Source organism: Schistocerca americana, chromosome 11 (assembly GCF_021461395.2).
Source record: "Schistocerca americana isolate TAMUIC-IGC-003095 chromosome 11, iqSchAmer2.1, whole genome shotgun sequence".
Classification (NCBI taxonomy): Eukaryota; Metazoa; Arthropoda; class Insecta; order Orthoptera; family Acrididae; genus Schistocerca; species Schistocerca americana.
In genome coordinates this window covers 198,951,879-198,973,281 of record NC_060129.1, presented here as the reverse complement: position 1 = coordinate 198,973,281, position 21,403 = coordinate 198,951,879, and the positions used below count along the sequence as shown (strand labels likewise).

The 21,403-nt window shown below is 41.4% G+C and overlaps 1 protein-coding gene across 2 annotated transcripts in view; it reads left to right on the top strand.

The window, feature by feature from the left end:
• LOC124553838 (probable ATP-dependent RNA helicase DDX60) overlaps window positions 1-21,403 on the top strand; it is a 107,195-nt gene that overhangs the window by 25,614 nt on the left and 60,178 nt on the right. For both annotated transcript variants that reach the window (XM_047127827.1, XM_047127826.1), the window contains exons 4-5: window positions 13,097-17,106; window positions 17,719-17,824. In XM_047127827.1, coding sequence (XP_046983783.1) covers window positions 13,097-17,106; window positions 17,719-17,824 — 4,116 coding nt within the window. The remainder of the gene's footprint in view (window positions 1-13,096; window positions 17,107-17,718; window positions 17,825-21,403) is intronic.

The window sequence follows — 21,403 nt, the reverse complement described above, 5'->3', positions numbered from 1 at the left end:
TATTCTTAAAATGATTATATTCCTTCCTCAGTGTACGTACAATTTGACCTTTTAATATTCTTTGTGTTTTGTGAATTCCTCATTTAGATCTACAAGTAATTTTTACCGCTTAGCGACATGTTTGCTAATATCTTTTGTTTCATCCCATTTGACCCGAAAAAAAGGTTTCAATTTACATGTCCAAGCACTGCATGCTGCTACGTTCAAATTGCGCGAGTGGTTTGTCCACATTTCTTTAGCATTTTTGCACATCAACATAAGTTCATCAACTCATTTGCTTTGCACACTTGCTCTCAGGCTTACTGCTTTTAAATTATTTTTCTGCCATTCTGTGTATGCTGCCATTATTATGATAGTATATTTCCGTCGCGACACCAGAGGTTCGTGTGTAGCAATAATCATTTCTATGAGTTTATATGAAGGGAGCACCATAGAGATACGCCATTTCCATTTTGCCCAACCACTAGGCCCTGCCCTTCAAGATTGTCAGTATTAACATTACAGTTTGCATTTATAGCCATATTCTTACCGTACAGCTCATTTCAACAAAAAATTATTCTATGTGCACTCACAGGATTGACTAAAAAAAAAAAACTATATTTTGTTCATTTAGACATGGGCTGGTCCTATAACCTATTATAAATTATTAAGTCTGAACAACGCTGTTTCATTTATGAATGGTGTAATTTTGCAGGATACAGCTTTATTTCATAACTAAAATGAACTTCAAAGAGATTATATAAGAAGTAAGATATTTCAAAAAATACCCTGGAATAACACTGTACAGTGAACACTAAAACTTTTTTCCTTTTGTCACAACACATTTCTGTCGCAGAATGTAAATTCACTTTTTTTCAGTTGGAATAGCGTAATTAAGCCGACTTGCTCCCTCAGTTTGATACTTTCTTATCCCTGTCATCCCTCACTCAATGTTTCATTGCATTTCTCCTTTTTTATTATGTCTCTGTGTATAATTTTTTTTCACCTCTTGAGTAGGGCAACTAAGAACCACATGCCAGTTTCAATTCCTTCTTTTTGTTTCTTCCAATATTCATTCGTCTGTTCATTATGATCTGTCTTCCTTTGTTATGACTGCTTTAAACCAGTGTTTTCTCACTCTCCTACCTCGGAACCTGTCCATATTCAATGCCTTTCCCCTAAACACTTCTCAATTGTTTCTTCACATTTTGCATTGTTTTCTACATCCTTTTTACTTCACTGACCCAACACATTGTTGACTTTTTATCACAGAAACATTTTAATGTCTTTCTGTTTAATCTACTGTCTTGCATTCGATATAAATGTCCAAAAAATACCTATCTTTTCCTTTTTCCTAATTATTGACCCTTCTAGAATTTTTATTTTTTCAAAATTATAGTGTAGTGATAGACATTTGCTCGCTTATATAATTCACGCTTTGCTTGTGTATTGTGATGCCTTATTTTTGCATTTTTAGACGGGTATTTTTTTTTTATTGTACAGCTCTTTAGGTATACCATATGCTCTTATGGGATTCTGGATACAGATCGTGATGTATGTAATAAACAGTTCCCAAGTTTTTTATATACACACATATTTTACCATAAAGACTGATACACATGATCACTGCGTGAAGTACAAAGGCAGACTGAATTAAACATGGCAGCTCGTTGGAGCAGTTAGTGTTTCAAAGATTGTAATTTGTGTGGTCGATGTGACCTAACGATGCCCCCCCCCCCCTCCCCTGCAGTACGGAGTACGGCCTATGGCCTATGAGACCTGAAGGGGGGTCGTGAGGGTGTCAGCATTGACGTGAGTGGTGCAAGGCGGCAGGCGCACGTCCGGAAGCTCCATCTCCGTCGGGTCGGCGTACAAAGATGCAAAGGGCGGCTGCCAGTCCAACGCGTAATCCAAAAACCAGCAAGGGGGGATGTTGTGTCGGCCAACTCGGGAGTAGCGATATGGGAGAGGAGGCAGCGTTGAGTGTACCTTCCCGAATGCGTACTGAGCCGGCCGAAAAAATGAAAGCTCGACACATGACAGGTCGCACTCTTGTGGGAGGGACAAGCTGTGCACAATCTTGATGTTGAGTTCCTCGGTGAGGGTCGGGTCTGTGCTGTCGGTCAGCAGTACAAGCGTACAATTATCTAACACCATAATCGTTATGTCATCGATGCGGTCAGGTGGTATGTTGCAGTGCAAATCGAAAGACGTGGCGTCTGCGTCTGTAGTACCTGAAATGTCTTCAAAACCTGTGAATGGGGATGATGATGACACGCGTGAGGAACCCGCGAACTGCGGTGGTGACTCGTTGGACGGAGAAAACCCAACCGTAGGTTGAACGGGCTCGTTAGTGGGTTCGTCAAAAGAACATGTGCTAGGGCAGTCCGACTGAGAAGGGAGAGGGGTGTCGGAGTCTACGAAGGCAGGCTTGAGCCTGTGTAGAGAAACAGTTTGCGGGCGATCTTTTATCATAATGTCATAATGTCGAACGTTGTCTCGCCCCTCCGGAGTACTTCGAAGGGACCGAGGTAAGTGGGCTGTGAGAGTTGCCTGACAGAGTCATCCGTGAGCATGACGTGTGAGCAAGTGCTGAGTGCGGTCGGCACGTAAGTGTCAGATGGGGAATGGCTGACAGGTGGGTGTAGCCAGATGTTTCTAAAGTGTGCACGCATCCTTCCAAATAAGGTCTGGGAAGGAGGGGAAATCCCTGGGATCTTTTAGGAGAATTAGTTCCCCAGGTAAAAGCGGATTTCGCTGAAAACTAATTCGCAAATCGTCCCGTGTAAATCTGGTTTAAATGTAGAATGTAGGTCCAGCAACACCCAAGAAAGTGCCTCGGACCAGAGACAATTGTGGCACCTTGACTGCAGTTTTAAGGGTGTGGTGCCATCGTTCCACCAATCCGTTGCTTTGCAGGTGGTAGGCTGTCGTATGGATCTTTTTAGTACCGCAAAGATTACAGATAACTGTAAAAAGTGCAGATTGGAACTGTCGACCCTGGTCAGTTGTGGTGGTGGACGGGCAGCCGAACCTAGTGATCCGAGAAGAAATGAATCCTTTGGCCACAATTTCTGCTGTGATGATGGGTAAGGGGACGGCTTCGACCCAATGAGACATCTGGTCCGTAGTGGACAGGATATACCTGTGGCCCTCCGACGGAGGCAGGGGACTGATAAGGTCAATATGTACGTGACAGAAACGTCCCTTAGGGATGTCAAACTTGCCGAGTGGTGGAGAGGTGTGACGTCCTATTTTGTTTCGTTGACTGGAAATGCAGCTGCGTGCCCATGTTTGACAGACCCGTTTCACATATTTCCGCACAAAACCCTCGGTGAAGAGGCGAGTGGTGGCTCGGACGCCGGGGAGGGCGAGATTATGTGAGGCGTCAAAAACCTGTCAACGCAGTGTGGGCAGCAGCAAAGGCCTCAGAATTCCCACAGAAAAGTCGCACCACACTTCGTCCGAAATGCCAGGGACTTGGTAAACATGAGCGAAGACTGCGGGTCTGTGAGCAAACCCTGAGTGTCCTCGACCAAAGCCCGTAGAGCGGTGAGGTCGGATAAATCGACGATACTCGAAACGGCATTGATCCGCGAGAGGAAATCGGTGGGGATGTTCTCCGTGCCTTTGATGTAGTGTACACCTGTAGTAAATTGAGAGACCAGGTCCAAGTGGCGGAAGCATTGGAGGGGGGAGGGGGGGGGGGATCCTCTGGCGGGTTGCAGAAGGCATCTGCCAGAAGTTTGTGATCAATAAGAATGAAGAAAGGACGGCCCTCGATGTCAGTGCGGGAATGTTTGATGGCCTCGTACACTGCCAGAAGCTCTCCATCAAAAGCAGAATATTTTTTCTGTGCTGTAGACAGTTTTTTGGAGAAGAAACAAAGTGGTGAGACTGTGTCGCCTTTGCTCTGTCGTAATACTGCCCCGACCGCGACGTCGCCGGCGTCCGTAGGATGAACAAACCGGCAGACGGATCAGGGTGGCGAGTATGACTGCGTGAGCTAAAGCTGTTTTAAGAGCCCTCAAAGCCTCTAGCACAGCTTCAGTCCGACGGACTGGTTTAACGCCCGAAGTTTGTTTGCAGGAGAGCGAGTCCATCAGCGGGGCCTGCACAGCGGCGGCAGAAGGTAGATGACGGCGGTAGTAATTTATAGTACCTAGGAAACGTCTGAGTTCTTTGTACGTAGCTGGGGGTAGCAATGATGTGATAGCGTGCACGCAGGATTTGGGAGGCTGTATTCCGTCTGCAGAGACAGTGTAACCCAGAAATGTCACAGAAGACTGATGCAATTGGAATTTTTCTTTGTTGACCTCGACACCGTCGGATGCCAAAATCTGGAGGACCTGGGATAAATGATCTTCGTGGTCTTCGGTCGATTTTCTGAAAATGAGTATGTAAATCAGGTATACGAAGCAGAACTCGAATCGTCATAAGATTGAGTCAGTGAAACGTAGCCACATTTGTGCCGCGTTCTTTAAACCGAATGGCACGAAGTTGCACTGGAACAAACTGAGCGTCGTGATGATCGCAGTCTGTGGAACGTCTTCCGGCACTACGGGAATCTGGTGATAAGCATGTTTGCAGTCAATCACACTGAAGATTGTCGCGCCCGATAACATACGAGTGAAATCGTTTATGTTTGACACGGGGTAATTGTCCGTGACGGTGGGAGCATTTAAACGTCTGTAATCGCTACACATTCAAAAAGATCCGTCGTGTTTGGTGATGAGGTGAATTGGTGAAGACCAATTGCTGTCTGATGGCTATAGGATGCCTGCCTCCAGAAGTTCGTTATTTTGCTGCCGGACCACGTGCAACGTAATGGGGTTGAGGTGACTAACCTTGTGTCTAATTATCACTGTTCTACAAAAAAAAAAAAAACCTTTTTTTCTATTTCTGATTAAAAATATTGTGATTCTAGTTGTATTTTGAGTGCTGAATTGAAACTGTTTTTGGTTTTTTTCTGTCAGGGATAGTTTATGAGTAATCGCAATTTTATTTCTCTTTTCAGTTTCTGATGTAGTGCAGCAAACGTGAGGTGAAATTCGACAAACAAATGCACATCTTTATGATGTTATAAGTTCATCACATTAATGGAGGGTGGGATCTAACATATAACACAGTAACCTTTGTGTATACACTTTGAAACATTTATTTGACATGAGAAATTACAGAAAATTGACAAACAATGAGCCTCTGCCTTGTAATACACATCACTTTTTTCTCTTGTATTGTGAATCTTTCTTCTCTCGAATGATATTCCAGCTATAATCTGCTAACATAGAAAGTACCCACTTCCCTTCATAGCGCCTTTCTATGGTAGGAATGTCTTGATGGAATCTTTCCCCATGTACATCCGATACGTCACTACAACTCTCTGTGAAGTAGTCCAGATGAGAGTATATCATATGTACCTTCAAAGACATATTGCACCCCAAATCCTGATATGCTTTGATCATATCCTTCACCATTGCTTTGTAGTTAGTAGCTCCTCTTCTTCCGAGGAAGTTTTCCGACATCATCTTGAAACAGTCCCATGCGGTTTTTTCTTTATCAGTTAAACATGCTTCAAAATTTGCACCTTTCTGCAGCTCCCTGATTTATGGGCCTACAAATACACCTTCCTTTATTTTTGCAGCTGAAAGACGGGGGAATCTGGTAGCTAGATATGCAAACCCACAGCCTGTTGGATCCATGGCCTTCACCAATTGTTTCATCAGGCCAAGTTTGATGTGAAGCGGTGGAAGTAGTATATATTCAGGAGCTACCAGACTTTCACGCTGTACATTCTTTTCGCCAACTTTCCATCTTCGCCTAGGTCATTTTTTTTTCATGTAGTGAGAATTTCAGTCTCAACTATCCCACTCGCAAAGAAAACAGGCATACTTTGTGTAGCCTTGTTGCATTCCAAGTGCCATAGCAATTACCGTGAAATCTGCACATATTTTCCATTTGTGTTCATTGTATTTTAATGAATTTAGCATCCTTTGTATGAATTCGTAATTCTCTTTTGCCAAACTAGCGTAAGTTACTGGAATAGAGGGTATTTTATTTCCGTTATGCAGCAAAACACCCTTCAGACTTGTTTTCGATGCATCTATGAATAGTCTCCACTCCTGTGAAATATAAGTGAAGTTCAGCACTTTCATCAGGCCAGCAACGTCATTGCAAAATGTCAGTGCTCCGTCAGTTGAAAAATAAGAAATAAAGGCATGTTCTCTGTGCCTGAACACACTGATGTTAGTACTTTGTTGCAGTAGATTATACTCTTGTAATCTTGAACCAAGCAGCTGCGCCTTTTGTTTACTTAGTACTAGATCACGTACTAAATCATTTAAATCTGCCTGTGTTAACAAATGTGGCGATGACTCACTTGTGCAGTGATATAAAGAATCAGCATCTGTGATTTCTTCAGTACTACTTATTTCACTGTCACTCGGAATTTGACCTCGAGCTCTTGAAGGTACGGGAAGGTTGTCGGAATGCTGCACTGGCATTCTCGCTGATGGCAGATCTGGGTAAACAATGTGCCTCTTCGACTTTTTGTTTGTAAAACCCTGAATTTTTGTTAGACAGAAATAACAATCAGTAACATGGTCCTTAGGCTCCCTCCACACCATGGGAACAGCAAACAATGCCACATTCTCTTTACCTTTCCACCACTGAATTAGTTTGCAGTAACGTGCAGCACAACAGAAATGTGGTGCCCATTCTTTATCTTTGTCTCCTACCTCTACTCCAAAAAAATGTTTGTATGCTTTCTTTATGACTGAAGAAATTTTCTTCCTATTTCTGGCAAAAGTGAACTTCCCACAGATGTAGCAGAAGTTGTCCGGCTTATATCGACATCCACGACAATGTGGCATTTCTACAAATTTAAAAATACCACTTTGGTAATACACCTGTATTAAATTAATAGTAGGGAACTAGAGGAACGCTGATGTGTAAAAAGAAGCAGTCGTTTTACCTTCAGCACCAGGCTCAATCAGTTTACACACAGGAACTAAAAAATTCAACCGTGCTTGGAAATATGACAGACAGTTACTTGTCAGACAAAACACCCACTCGTTAAGACTGACACAAATTGCGGCTAACGCCACTGTTGTAAACTCGATGCACCTGCCCCTAGGAGGCGTGAAGCTTTACTGCCGAGGCAGTGACCGGTTGTCGCCGTTCGAGTTAATGAGATGTTTCAGGTGGTCTTAATGACATAGGTGTGGCGGGGGATAACCTAATGATGTCTGATTCTTCCCGCCTGCTGCTGCACAAGAAATTATCACGTCCTATCACTACTGGATGCAGCAACATACCCATATTTCTCTATAACATCTCTGTGTTTGCCATGAATAGTGAATATACATATATATACATAATACATAAAAAGTATCCCTGACAACGATATTTTGTTTACGTATTTGAAGTTCCCACGGTAATATGGTCCAGAAGCACGTACTTTAATATCAGAAATAGAACCCATGTCGAACAGTGTTATCTTCTCTGTTGTTCCGTCAGTGACAGAAGAGACTGAGAACTGCACACGAGGCTGAGTAACGTTCTGACGTGGAGTTTTGGGACGAGTGGGGTGCGATGGGACACAGTCGTTAGCGCGAGTGGGAAAAGGCAGCACGAAAGTCACACGCCTATTACGCGAGCGCAGTGTGAACTCGTTTGTAGAGGTCGGCTGCGCGTGCAGCGCGGAGCGGAGTAGGGCAAACAGTGACTGTTGTCGTTAACATTGCCTCGGGCAACTGGCGTGGGCGAGAGAGAGATACTAGCGTCGCGCGAGGGACAGCGATGGCGGCAGAGTTGCTCGGCTGGCGCGTGGGAGTGGGGAATGTTCGTCAACAAGCAGGGTAACTGCCTGCGTAGTGGGCGTGGTCGTGCTGCGTGAGCGACTGTTATTAGAGACACTGTGTGAAACACGAGGCACTGTGCGTAGTGGACTCTCGGGTGGTGCGGAGATCACTGAATGCGAATCGTCACACGCAGTGCACGTTTTTGAGCTAACCTCATGAGTGGTTGAACTGATGCTCGGCGATGAAGCTCGATCCGGTGAAGGAACTGCAGATTGCAGTTTCAACAGCGAGTTGCGAGCCGCAATGAGCTCATTGTACGTGTGAACAGTGTGTTGTTTCAGCTCGTCATTCTCCCAGAGGAGATACACTGCCGAGTCGTATTCTGAAAGTAGGTTAGTGACGCACGTCACAACCTTGCCTGCGAGGGCGGAACACTTGCGAACTAAACTCCACGTTGTGGCGGAAATGGTATGAGGAGAATGGGTGCCGGAGCACAGTATCTGAGTGTTAGATGGGTGGTGTAACACTGAACACTGGACTACGTTTGGGGAGAGCTTGTAATGGGACAAAAAATCAAAAAATCCATACGGAGAAATGGTTTGTCGATGTTGGCGATGTAGGAGGTCCACGGAAAATGCAGAGAAGGGGTTAGGTGCACCATCACTTTCACGGAACTGACAGTTTGTAACATTGACAGCTCGTAGGAGAGACTTCGTCGGTGAAAAGTCGGTAGGAGCCAAAGATCGAGGTGTGATAGACACGTCAGCACCAGTGCCGATTACGTAGACAAACTGCGATTAAATGTCTGTCACGTATAAACGACCTCTCGGCCGATGGGACGAGTGGACGGAGTGCAATGTTAGGGGACGCCTGTGAAGTTCCCCACAGGACTTAGCGTCACTTAGTTCCTTCGGTCAACGTTTGGGTGTTGGCGAGGTAAACTGCACTTCTTGGTCTCAGCCCCAAAAATCCTGTGGTACCAACAGTACGGATGTGGCGGTGGCGGCGACTTAGCGGGGGAGGCTTGTCCTCGTAGATCTGTTCTGGGATGTAAACCGGGATGTACGGAACGTGGGAGATTCTCGAGTGCTCGGAAAGAGGAGAGAGCGAACGAGTACTGTCTGGTGGCGTAGATGGCATGGAAGCGGAATGGGCCCTGCCCCTTCCTGCAGACGACCGGTAAGCAGAAGGTGTAGTGTCACACAGTGACGGTGGATGAGCTGCGTGTTTCTGGTGCAGGAGTGCATACAGCTGATCTGCGGTGCATAGGTGAGAACCGGTAGACTCGAAAGAGTGCGGCAGTAGGTGTATCTGTATGTCGGTAGGTAACTTGGCAGACCGTACCGCCCACAGGGTGACGTCTGGCATCGCGTGTTCACTCACGAGTAACCTGAGGCGGCGCCAAAGTTGTGACGGAGTGCGGTCCCCTAGGTGCTCTTCGTACAGAATCTTGATTATCAATTCCTGTGGCGAGCAGGCAAGTCTATCCGATACTGTTTTCTTGGCGAACTCGTACTTCGGTGGCAGTGGAGGTGAAAGTAGGAGATCGCAAATTAAATCCTAGTGGTCGTGAAGGTGTGTGACCAAACATAGGAACTTGGAGTTGTCATCAGTCATTTGATGCAGCTCGAAGAGGTGCTCCACCAGTGCGAACCGTGAAACTGGATCGGCCTCGTACAGGGGAGGTAGCTCGGGTAGGCGGCCTGGAGGCGGAGACGGAGGTGGCTTCGGCGTGTCTCGGAAGGCCTGCGGTCCGGCTGCATGAGAGTTCGTGCCGGGATCCGGCATCACCGAAGCGGGAATGTTACTAGCACATACGTTCAGAACAACGGCTGCTTGTAATGTCTCTGAAGACGCCCGAAAACGTTATGTGGCAGGCACGGCTGGTACCGTGGAAGTGAACAGGCGAGCTGCGCGTAATGAAGGCCCGTAAATTGGACCGGAAATTGCAGGAATAGCACTGACATTGTCCAACTCAGAAATGTCGCGGAAGGCCAGTGCAGCAGACACAGATGGTACTGCAGAAGGAGCGAGTGGTTGTATGGTTGGAATCAAGGCCTGCCCCCCCTCCCCTGGGGGGGGGGGGGGGGCTGGAGCTTAAAGTGGCAACAACGAGAGTTTTCCACACACACAGGCCATGACGCACCCTTCGTGGTAGGACTATAAAACACTGATGAAACCTGTTGGCGGTCGCACTGTTGTAGTACAACGTTACTGGATGAAGAGGCTATGTTGTGCACACGTACCCACGTGGTCGCGAAACTGGGCCGCCGATCCAGTGGTTTGTTCTGGCGAACTGGATGCATAAAAATGTCTGTTACTGATTTGTAAGGAAGGCGAGGCTGGCGTAGCTTGGTATCAGTTGACTGCATGTGCGTTTTGCACAAATAGCGGCGTTGCACACGGCACTCCCATAACTGATGTCGTGGCGCATAGAGGATCAAAGCGCGTGTGCGAATTTCGGTCCCTTTGAACTTCGTACGAGCGATCGATCGTCACACTGTTTGGTAGATCGCCCACTTCACTTTTCACTTGTTGCTGTGCGTAATCCGGCAAAACAAAACCTGAGTCCATTGTTTGAGGTAACTGTGTAACACTCAGTCGTTGTGCAGTTGCTAAAGTAGAGGTTATCCTTGTCGAAGATCGTTGTCCATTAGCTGCGAAATAACTGACGGCGGAGGGTTGTGTTGGCCTGGTTGTAAGAGCTGGGCCTCCAAATCTTCGTAAAGAATGTTCGGTGATGTAGCGATGGCATTGTACATGAAACCTGTTGATTCTATACAACTGGCATGGAAGTCGCAGCAGCCGTGCAACTTTTTGTCTGCAGTCACCAATATGCAATTCTGGATACGGAACGTAATATAGGTAATAAACAGTTCCCATGTTTTCTATATACACATATATTTTACCATAAAGACTGATACACAGGAACACTTCATGAAGTACAAAGGCGGACTGAATTAAACATGGCGGCTCGTCAGAGCAGTTAATGTTACAAAGATTGTAATTTGTTTGGTCGATGTGACCTGTCATCGCCACACTCTTCCCATTTTATGTATTCCTCTACAGCAGTTTTTCCCAAATCGTTTTCTTTTATTATCCCCACAAGATACTCAATTTTTTTAACTTCCTGTATATAGTTAGTATCTGTTTTCAGAAAATTTGGCGCATTTTTAATGTTTGTTAACACTTTGGAGATGGTGTCTGTGAGTTCCTGGTGAAGCATAACATGGCAACACTGCTACAGCCACCGTACAGTCATGACCTCACTCCAGCTGATTTTATTTTGTTTCCCCAAGGTCAAGAATATAGTCAATAGATGCCAATTTGACAGCATTAAAGCTGTCCATGCAGCTGCAACAACAGCTTTAGACTCATTTCAGATGAGAACAATGTATAGCCATCTTACTACCTGTCCCTTGACTGGTGCTGCCTTCTGTTGTCAGTTTCTAGAATTATATCGAAAGAATCATTAATGAATGTAACAGCTGCTGCAAATAGCTGAGCAAAAATGATTGTGTGGATGTAATTTCATGTGTGTGCTCATTAAATGTCACAGTTTGCAGTAATTCTGTTACAAATATGTTACGTTTGTTGAGCGAGCAAGAAATTTTGGAAACTGCTTCATAACTTATGTTGCACTTTTTTCTATGGAGGGTAATTGTACTATCTTTCACCATTATTTCAAATTTGTAATCTATCAAAGAACTAAAGTAAATACAAAAATAAATCTTGAGCTTGGTCCTTTTTTATTGTTTATTACTCGTGAAGATACATCAATTACATATGTGCCAATAACTCTTGAAAAATAGCATAAATGACCAGTTTCCTATGCCTGGTATTCTTCTCAGTGGTCAGTCTTCAAAGCTTTTTTTCTGCAGAAATTGTGAAGCCAGTTCTAGTGCTATTTCTTGTAAAAGATTAATTTGTAGTAGAACAGCTATCACATTTTCAGAAAGTATAGCAAAATTATCTACAAATGTGAGATAGTTTATTCCAAAATTTTTGTTTTCAGTTCGCAGTCTTATTGGTGAAATGTTATATTAGTTTAGCTTTTGTGGCAAATTCTCATTGTTTTTCTAGAACACAGGTAAAAATAATTGTGGGTAGGCCACACATAGTTGTACACCTGTGTTTATTTCATCCACAAATTTAGCTTTAGATACTGTATCTCTGAAGTGTTTCAGAAATTAAATTTGCTGATTTAGATTTTTACCAGATTCTCACAATATTTTATACATTATTTGTCTGTCAACAGAACCGAAGGGCTTTTTGAAATCAAAAAACATTACTACAGTATCTTCGGGATTCAGTAAACTGTGGTGAATAATTGATTTCGGATTAAACATTTGTTCAGAATATGGTCTACCCTTCCTAAAACCACTTTGATATTCACTGAAATGACTGTCCAGTGTTGTTTCTACTCTGTTCAGTAGAACCTTGTAAAATATTTTATATGGATCTGGTAGCAAAGCAGTTCATATGTAGTTGTTAATGTGTCATTCATTGCCTTTCTAATGTAGTGGTTAATAGCCTGCTTCACAGCGTTATTGTTCAGTTTTTCAAGGTTTTTATTACTTCATCAGTTTCTTTGAAAGTCTGAGATAAATCTTCTTATGGATTTTTATGAGTGTTTGAAAATTCCAGCTTATGGATTGGTGAAGGACTATAAATAAGCTGATCAAAATATTTTGCAGGTATTTCACTATGTTCAGTGTTGTTTAACCCAAAGCTGCCACTTTCATTTATAAAACAGACGCTTGGGGTTTGTTATCCCTTCATTCTGCCCTTAACTGTGTGATAAAAATTACAGGTATTGTTTTTGAAATGTTTTCCTCAATTTCCATGAGCATTCTCATTTTAGAATCTCTCTCTCTCTCTCTCTTTTAAAAACCTCACTTAGTTCTAATTAGCATTGCTGTTTCCTTCCTTTGATGTTTAAATTGACCACAGTTTCGATTTTCTGTAAATATTTCCACTTTTTTCCCATTTTGGCCTTCTCTGTTAAAGCTTCATCATGTAGTTCATTCCATCATATTTTTTTACTGATTCATATGTTTTCTGTGCAGCGTTACTGTTTTCATTAGATAATACTTATCAGTTGCCACGTTTAGCTATTTTCATTTTGTCTTGATGTTTTTGAACTGTTTATTTTGTTATATTGAGTCTGTCTGTATTATATTTGATGAGTTTTTGTGTTTTTATTTTATTAGGTAGGAGATTAACCTTTATACATTTCATTTGTGTTTATTTCGTTTTATCTGATGTTTTTCTTTATTTTGCAATTTGTTAACATACCAAATATAATTTCACAGGCTTCAGTAATTCAAGAGGAAAAGATTTTTTCTGGAATAACAGACATCACAGAGAGAATATTATCATGTCGTGTGCAATACAATGCCATAAATGATATGATTGCAGACAGACGAAGTTTCTTGGTTGACGGTGATTCGTTATTGTTAAATGCAGTGGGACAAAGTGGTTTGGACAGTGCTGGAGGTGGACAAATGTTGCATTGTGTGTATTTATGTGAACGCCTGCTTCAGATTTTTGCAAGAGTTAGCGGAACCTTTGAAATAGTATTTTCGAAAGTCTGGGACAGAATTCTGAAGGACAACCATAGCATCCGTTTGGCCAGATCGGTCTTAAAACATCATTTCAGACATAATACAAAATTCTTTGTTCATGAAATTGAAGCAATTTGGAGTGTAGATTTTAGGCAAATTCTCAAGCACTTGAGGCCCAGTTTTTTGTTGTGTGACATTTTACCAAAAGAATGCAGCTCATATTTTTCTGAGGACAACTACAGATGGGTGAAGGTGATGTCGTGTGCAAACATTTTGTACAGTATTGGACAAGGCCTACCTTGTGTTGATTTTCGTAACATTACTCTTGAGGTTTCTACTATTCATGCATATTTTATTAATGTTGTACCTGGCATTAGTAGGTTGCTTCAGATCATCTCTAGAAAACTTGTAAACATCACAAAAGACTGGAATACACTGAAATTATTCATTCAAATTCCACAAGATTTAACAAGTGTTAGAAGAATCGTATACATTGCCTCTGCTGCTAAGTACCTTACTTTAAACAAAGACACTGATGCGATGATGCTAGTGAAGGTCCTCCTCCTAAAATGTGCGCTCCTGGATGCTCTCCCTCTGAAATTCAGAGCATTTCCACAACCATATGAAGTGCCAAAGCAAGTTTCACATTTCATAACAGAAATTCACAAATTTATGCACTTAATAATGGAAAATGGACTGACATACGATTGTTGTTTTAGTACTGTATCTGACATTTGGCAGGGTAACTTATTTTTGAAGCTCCTTGTGACTTTAAGAAACCGTGTACTTGAACAAAAATGTGGACTTGGTAATGTATTGGGTGAAATTTATGTACATTTAACAGCTACTTTGAGTGATCTTTGGGGAAGCACATTGGAGCCCTTTCCAATAACATCAGAAGGGTTAAAGTGGACTCACAAAATAAAATTTGTGCAGAATCGAGATTCGAAGCCAAATACTGATGCTGCAGCTCTTGCACAGTTTGACCGACTTCTCCCAATATCGTGCAGTCTCACAAAGGAGTTTTGTGGTGAAGAAGTTTTAAACAATCTTGCTAGACTTCAAAATCGTGCAGCAGAAATGCAGTTATTTATTTCCAGAAACCTCGCTTTTGAAGAAAGACACCATTGGCATTCTCGGAAAAAATTGACTGACGATTTCAGCAGAGTATTTGACGATAGAAAAACATTCAGAAACAGTAAAGGAGGAAGATATGCTGAAAAAAAAGCACAGAAACATCAGGCCCGATTTGCAAGATACATGAATATTTACGGAAGCAATCTCGAAGGAAGATCGATACAGAGAGACGTAATTGTTAGGGGAACCAAACAAAATAACAACACTGCCAGTGTAGTTAAAAGTAGAAACTATCAAAAGAAGAAACCTGAGAAACCAAAAATGGCAGATATTATAAGAAAACAGAATAATGAGAGAAAAAGACATCAAAATGAAGATAGTGATAAAGTTATGTTTAAAAAGAGCAGTGCAAAAATTAAGAGCTTTCTCCTGCAATTTAAATTTGACATTGCATTACAGGAGTTACAGCTGTTGCGAAAAAATTTGAAAACTGAAATATTTGAACTGGAAACAGAATTACTGATGGCAGAAACGTTGCACAAAAAATTGCAGTTTGATTATAGAGAGAAAGGTGCTGGAAGTTCACACGTTCTCGAGCTGTACAAAGAACTTTTTCTGCTCTTAAGAGACCTTCTTATTGGTTCAGAGTCCAAGTATAAATTATCTGACGAAAACAAAAAGCAAATAGCGTATTATCTAACTTGTCTGAACATGCACGATATAAGCATTGAATGGAATTTGCCGTACGTTCAAAATTATGCTAAAATGACAATTATAGATATAAAAATGTCATGGGCGGAATTTCAGCTGAAACATTTAGGCCCTTCCTTAATACGAAAAAATCGAGGTGAAATTGACGACGAGCTAGGATTTGCCCCTGATGACTGGCAGAAAATGCTAATTGACACAGTAAGGAAACGACAGTCAGCCATTGTGGTTGCTCCAACATCCTCTGGCAAAACGTACGCATCTTACTACTGCATGGAGTCGGTGTTACAGGAAGGGCACGAAGGTATTGTTGTGTATGTTTCCCCCACAAAGGCTCTTGTTAATCAAGTAGCAGCAACTGTGTATGCACGCTTTAAAAATGTTACAATGCCACCTGGTCTTTCAGTTTATGGAATATTTACTCGTGATTACAGGCTAAATGCATTGACCTGCCAAATACTGGTGACTGTGCCTGAATGTTTGGAGATCTTGCTTTTGTCACCTCGCATGTGCAGTTGGGTTAGGAGGTTGCGATACATTATATTTGACGAGATCCACTGTTTGTCGGGAATCGCCGGTGGGCTGTCCTGGGAAAGTGGATTGTTACTTACACGTTGTCCCTTTTTAGCTCTTTCTGCAACAATTGAACAGCCTGAAATTTTACAACGCTGGCTACAAGAATCGATGAATTTTAAAAAGGATAGAGATATGCAGAATGGATGCAAACGAGATGATTCACATTATGTGGTATCTCTTATAACACACAACGAAAGACATAATGATCTCAAGAAGTACATCTACGTTCACGAACAGAATTCGTTAGTCCACGTGCATCCGTATGCGTGTCTTACAAACAAGGTAATAGACACTTACAGTGGTATTCCATCTCATCTGACCCTCTCTGCTGAGGAGACATTATCACTGTTCGGTGCTCTCCAGGCCACCGAACAAATACACACAAATATAGAACATTTGAGACCAGAAAGATTCTTCCGAGTAAATAGCCAGAAACTTTTTATTACTCGATCGTCAGTTAAAGAGTATGAAAAGGAGCTGAGGGAATTGCTCAGTAAATGGGCACAAGAGTTTAATGATTCATTTGTATCTGTGGTCAGTCGTTTGGCTCACGGTGCACAAAATCTTCGTAATTTGCCACCGAAGGTAGTACCGATATTTCAACTTCCGTCCTTAATTGAAACTTTGGAAAAAAACAAAATGTTCCCAGCAATTGTGTTCCTCTTTGATCGTAGTTTGATACATGCATTTTTAAGTGTACTAAATAGGTATTATGATGCAAAAACACAAGGACTTTTGGGCAGTTCTTCAGATGATAGTGATGGAATAAGCACAACAGCAGAAACAAAGACAAGGAAAGGTAAAACAGTTACTGTGAGAAAAAGGAGAACATACTCTTTGGGACTATTGAAGGGAAATGCTTCTTCTTTGCGCAGTGTTGGAATAGTTGACAGTGACGATTTAAAATTTATTGAAAATCGTCTCATAGGAATTGGCCATACGAAGGATGACCCATTTGTGAAAGGGTTAAGAAATGGTATAGGAATTCACCATGCAGGCCTTAACTCAAAAGAGAGAGTAACAGTTGAAATGATGTTCCGTATGAAAGTGCTTAATGTTGTGTTTGCAACTTCTACCTTGGCTCTTGGCATACACATGCCCTGCAAGACTGTTGTCGTAGCTACAGATAGTTCATTTCTAACACCACTGAATTACCATCAGATGTCTGGACGTGCAGGAAGGCGAGGGTTTGACGCTGAAGGAAATGTTGTATTTTGGGGAGTAAACGAATCAAGAATTCAGAATCTCCTCACTGGAAAGCTACCAATTCTGTGGGGTAACTTCCCCATGAGTATATCTCTAGTGCTACGGCTTCTGCTTCTTGTCAGCATGTGTGAAGTGACAGTGCCAGAAAATAATGCTGATAGGGGAACAGTGCAGAAAGAGGCAGTATCAAGGTTGGTACAACAAATTAAAACTGATTTTCAGTAAAGAATGCTTATTAATTTTTGTGTGCAATGACCATTACTTATGCTCAACATTTTATTTTTTTTCTCAGAGTACGTTCTGTTGTAGATGATAGAGCTGTGTTTTTGTTCATCTCATAATGAAACATGGAGGAGTCATCAATATCCTTCAACATGAATCACCTAAACAATATGGAAAGGATAGACATTACTACTCACCACAAAAATTTGATATATAGATATGAGCGATTTATAAAACAGTTACTTGAATATCACAGTGATTATGATACTTTTTCTTTTCTTTGAGACAAGGAAACTAGTACTATGTGCACACTATAAACTAAACTAACAATGTCACATAAATATGAAATTTTAGAATAAAAATTGTATGAATTAAAAAGTGATAATCTTCACTGAAGAGCAAGTAATTTGTTATATAACGATATTGTCTGTCAACTTCTGCTTAAAAATAGCTTGTGAGTTTTTTTAGAATGCAGGAAATGTGTCTGACAGAAAATACGGGCATATGATTTGATTCAATAGTTTTATTTGATTCATTAATGATTTGCAGACTTAAATAACATCTTTGCTCTTTTTCCCCAGGGCTCTGACTTTCCTCAACTGCAACTTAATCTATCAGCATTTTGGAGAGTTAAAACAACAAATGAAACATTTCTTTGCATTTTCAACGCAGTTGCTGATGATGCAGGTAGGCTATTAAGCTATGAAAAAACAGCATTAATCTCTTGATTAAGAAGATGTGACTGGAAAGTGGAGGAAGGCATGCAGCTACTTCTTATATTCATTGCTTTGTCAGTTGCATTTTAAATGATTTATTGCATAGCTATTCTTGTATTTAAAGAAGAGTGTCGTTATCTTGGAAAGGTAACTACATGTATTTAATTTTCTGAATATAATAGAGGGAAACATTCCACGTGGGAAAAATATATCTAAAAACAAAGATGATGTAACTTACACAAACGAAAGCATCGGTATGTTGATAGAGACACTAACAAACACACACACAAAATTCAAGCTTTCGCAAGCAACGGTTGCTTCATCAGGAAAGAGGGAAAGACGAAAGGATGTGGGTTTTAAGGGAGAGGGTAAGGAGTCATCCCAATCCCAGGAGCGGAAAGACTTACCTTAGTGGGAAAAAGGGACAGGTATACACTCGCACACACACACATATCCATCTGCACATATACAGACACAAGCAGACATATATATGGAATGACTCCTTACCCTCTCCCTTAAAGCCCACATCCTTTCGTCTTTCCCTCCCCTTCCCTCTTTCCTGATTAAGCAACCGTGGGTTGCGAACGCTTGAATTTTGTGTGTGTGTTTGTGTTTGTTAGTGTCTCCATCAACATACCAACGCTTTCGTTTGGTAAGTTTCATCATCTTGTATTTAATTTTCTATTGACAACAGAGTCACATTTAAAGCTTTATCAACTTCCAGTAACTAAACAGTTTCTTTGGAATAAATTTCTTGCTGCAATGGTTTCCCATGACAAAAAGATTGTAAGGGGGGGGGGGGGGGGGGGGGTGAGATTTTCCTCCGTTTCATATCGTGATATATTGTTTGCGATTAGTAATCGTCACCATGTGATTCAGTAACAAAGAGGCGATAAACATCTGCATGTCAGCTAAAACTTTTGCAGATAATTATTGTCACACACAGGAACCATGTTTTCAGAGCAATGGTCCTTCATCTGTATGTACGTCTGCATCCATTCTCTGCAAACCACTGTGAAGTGCAGGGCTCGGACGTTCCATTGTACCACATGTTAGGGTTTCCTCCCATTCCATTTGCACATAATGAGCATGGTAAGAACGATTGCTTATACGCTTCTGTGCCCACTGTAAGTAGTCTATTCTTGTCTGTGGAGTCTCTATGCGAACAATACTTAGATTCCTCAATTAAAGCATGTTCTTAAAACTTTACAATTACACTTTCACAGCATAGGTGGTGTCACTCTTTTCAAGTTGTGACCTCCCCTTCTCTCTTTGCTCCATTTCTTTCGCTGATCTTTCCTCTTCTTTCTTCCTCCTTCGTACCGCGGCTATATCTCGGGGTTTTCGATGCAGAAATGTAGTGAGAAGGGGGCACTCGTGTGTCGTGGTTCACGATATCGTACTGCTGTGAGCGAGCGTCACTCGTGCCTCTGGTTTGAGAAGACTGGTGACTGAAGTACGAACATTTCTCAAAAGAAAAGCAGGTATGTGCTCTCTTTTCTTTTAAAACTATAAATAGTACCATAACTAGTACTATCTACCATTCTACTAAACCGAATTAGTGCGACACTATTGATGAAGTTTCAACCTCAAAAGAAGTTTATTAATACCAATTAGCTAAAATAAAAAAAACTCATCCAATCCAGAAGTCACTCACAGTTAGAGTAATTACTTTCTGATGTGTGTGTAGTAGTCATTGATACTTAAAACATCATTTCAGTAATTCTATCACTATCCATTTATGAGTTGCTAAGCAACGTATCAACAAGCTGACTGTGGAATAATTCATATTCGTCGTATCCCGACAGTAAATTGGTCCTCGCTTGCTTTCAGCTTCAAGATAAATACTAGGCCACTCATATATGTCTTTGATACTTATTATCAAGCTAATGTCCATAAATTGCGATTAATGTTACTGAATCCGACACGTGATGATAACACCCAATATCCTGCCGCATAGCTTAAGCTCCGCACTGATATTTGAGAATTCACGTACAATTTGTTTGCACCAAAGTCGGGCCGTGGTTCCCTAGAATAATTTTTAAATCAACTTCAGGTTGTAAATGAACAATTCTGAGCCCATTTGTGAAAGTTACCGAAGATCCACACTTGATGACTACTTGTTCGTGCACTCAGCAACACGGAAGTTTTTGTTCTTGCAAAGAGAAAACATATCGTGCATAATCCAACAAGGTGATTTGTTATGTCAAAACATATTTATATGCATCTCATTAAAACTGATTACCTATTAAATCCTTTACTCTGTAAATAATCAATAAAATTTAAAAATGAATAATATGTATAAAAAAAAATCTCAAGTTGATATGAAGTCACGGGTCACTACTAGTTTCGACTCCCCTACACTCGTGTGACGCAAAATAGATCAGACTTATTGGACATATTCATGTAATGCTACAAAGTGTCTCCCATTTCAGGTTTTTAGAATGTACATGACGCTCTTCCGTAAGTGAAACAAACCTTGCCACCATTTGTGCAACCCTTCCTTATTCAGTTTCCACAGTTACAACGTATTTGATATATGCCCTACATGCTGGTGCAATATTCTAGGAGGGGTTGCACGAGTGTTATGTAGACTGATTCCATTTTTGCAGTATACTATCAATAGATCAAAGTCTACGACTTGTTTCAGTTATGTTTGAGCCTAAGTGACCACAAATTGATGTATCCAGGTATTTGTATGAGCTGACGAGTTATTGGTTCCAGTTGTGATTTATTGATTTTGTAAAATGTAAAATCAAAAGGACATTCAGCTGTTTATATTTCGAGTGTAATTTATTTATGTGACCAGTTTTGGGTTTTCTCTGTGCCGTACACGGGCCCCCTGACTGAAGTAACTGGTATCTGTACCCTTCTTTTTCAACAGATTTAGACGGTTTTGATTTTACATTTTATATTGAACAGCCAAAGCCCCTCAGCCATCCTGTACAAAAATGGACCTTTCAGAGAATTGATTTTGTAGCCATAGAATACCACTTTTTATGGGAAGTGCATAATTCCACATTTATGAAAATTTCGACGAAGTTGCCAGTCTGTGCACTTCTTTGAAATTTTACTAAGATCTCCCTGAATATTTCTGCAGATTTTTATGGATAGTTCTCTATTACAGCTAACAAAATTATCTGTTAATACCATCTGCAAGGTCATTAATGCCCAACATAAACAGCCAGAGCCCCAATACACTTCCGTGCAGTTCACGCTAAGTTACTTCTATGTTTGTCACTGACTCTCCATACGAAGCAACACGCTGCATCCACACTCTCAAGAAAGTCACAAATTCCATTTGATATCCATATAATCATATTTTCACTTATCAGCAATGGTGTGGCACTGAAACAAATGCTTCCTAGAATTCAAGGGATACTGTGGCTGCCTGACTACATTGATCTGTAGCTTTGAGGATGTAATGTGAGAAAAGTAAAAGTTGTTTTCAGAAACAGTACTGGTTGGCTTGGAGGAAGTAATTCTGGTCAAGATATATTATTATGTTTGAGTTCCCACTGTTGTTGTTGTGGTCTTCAGTCCTGAGACT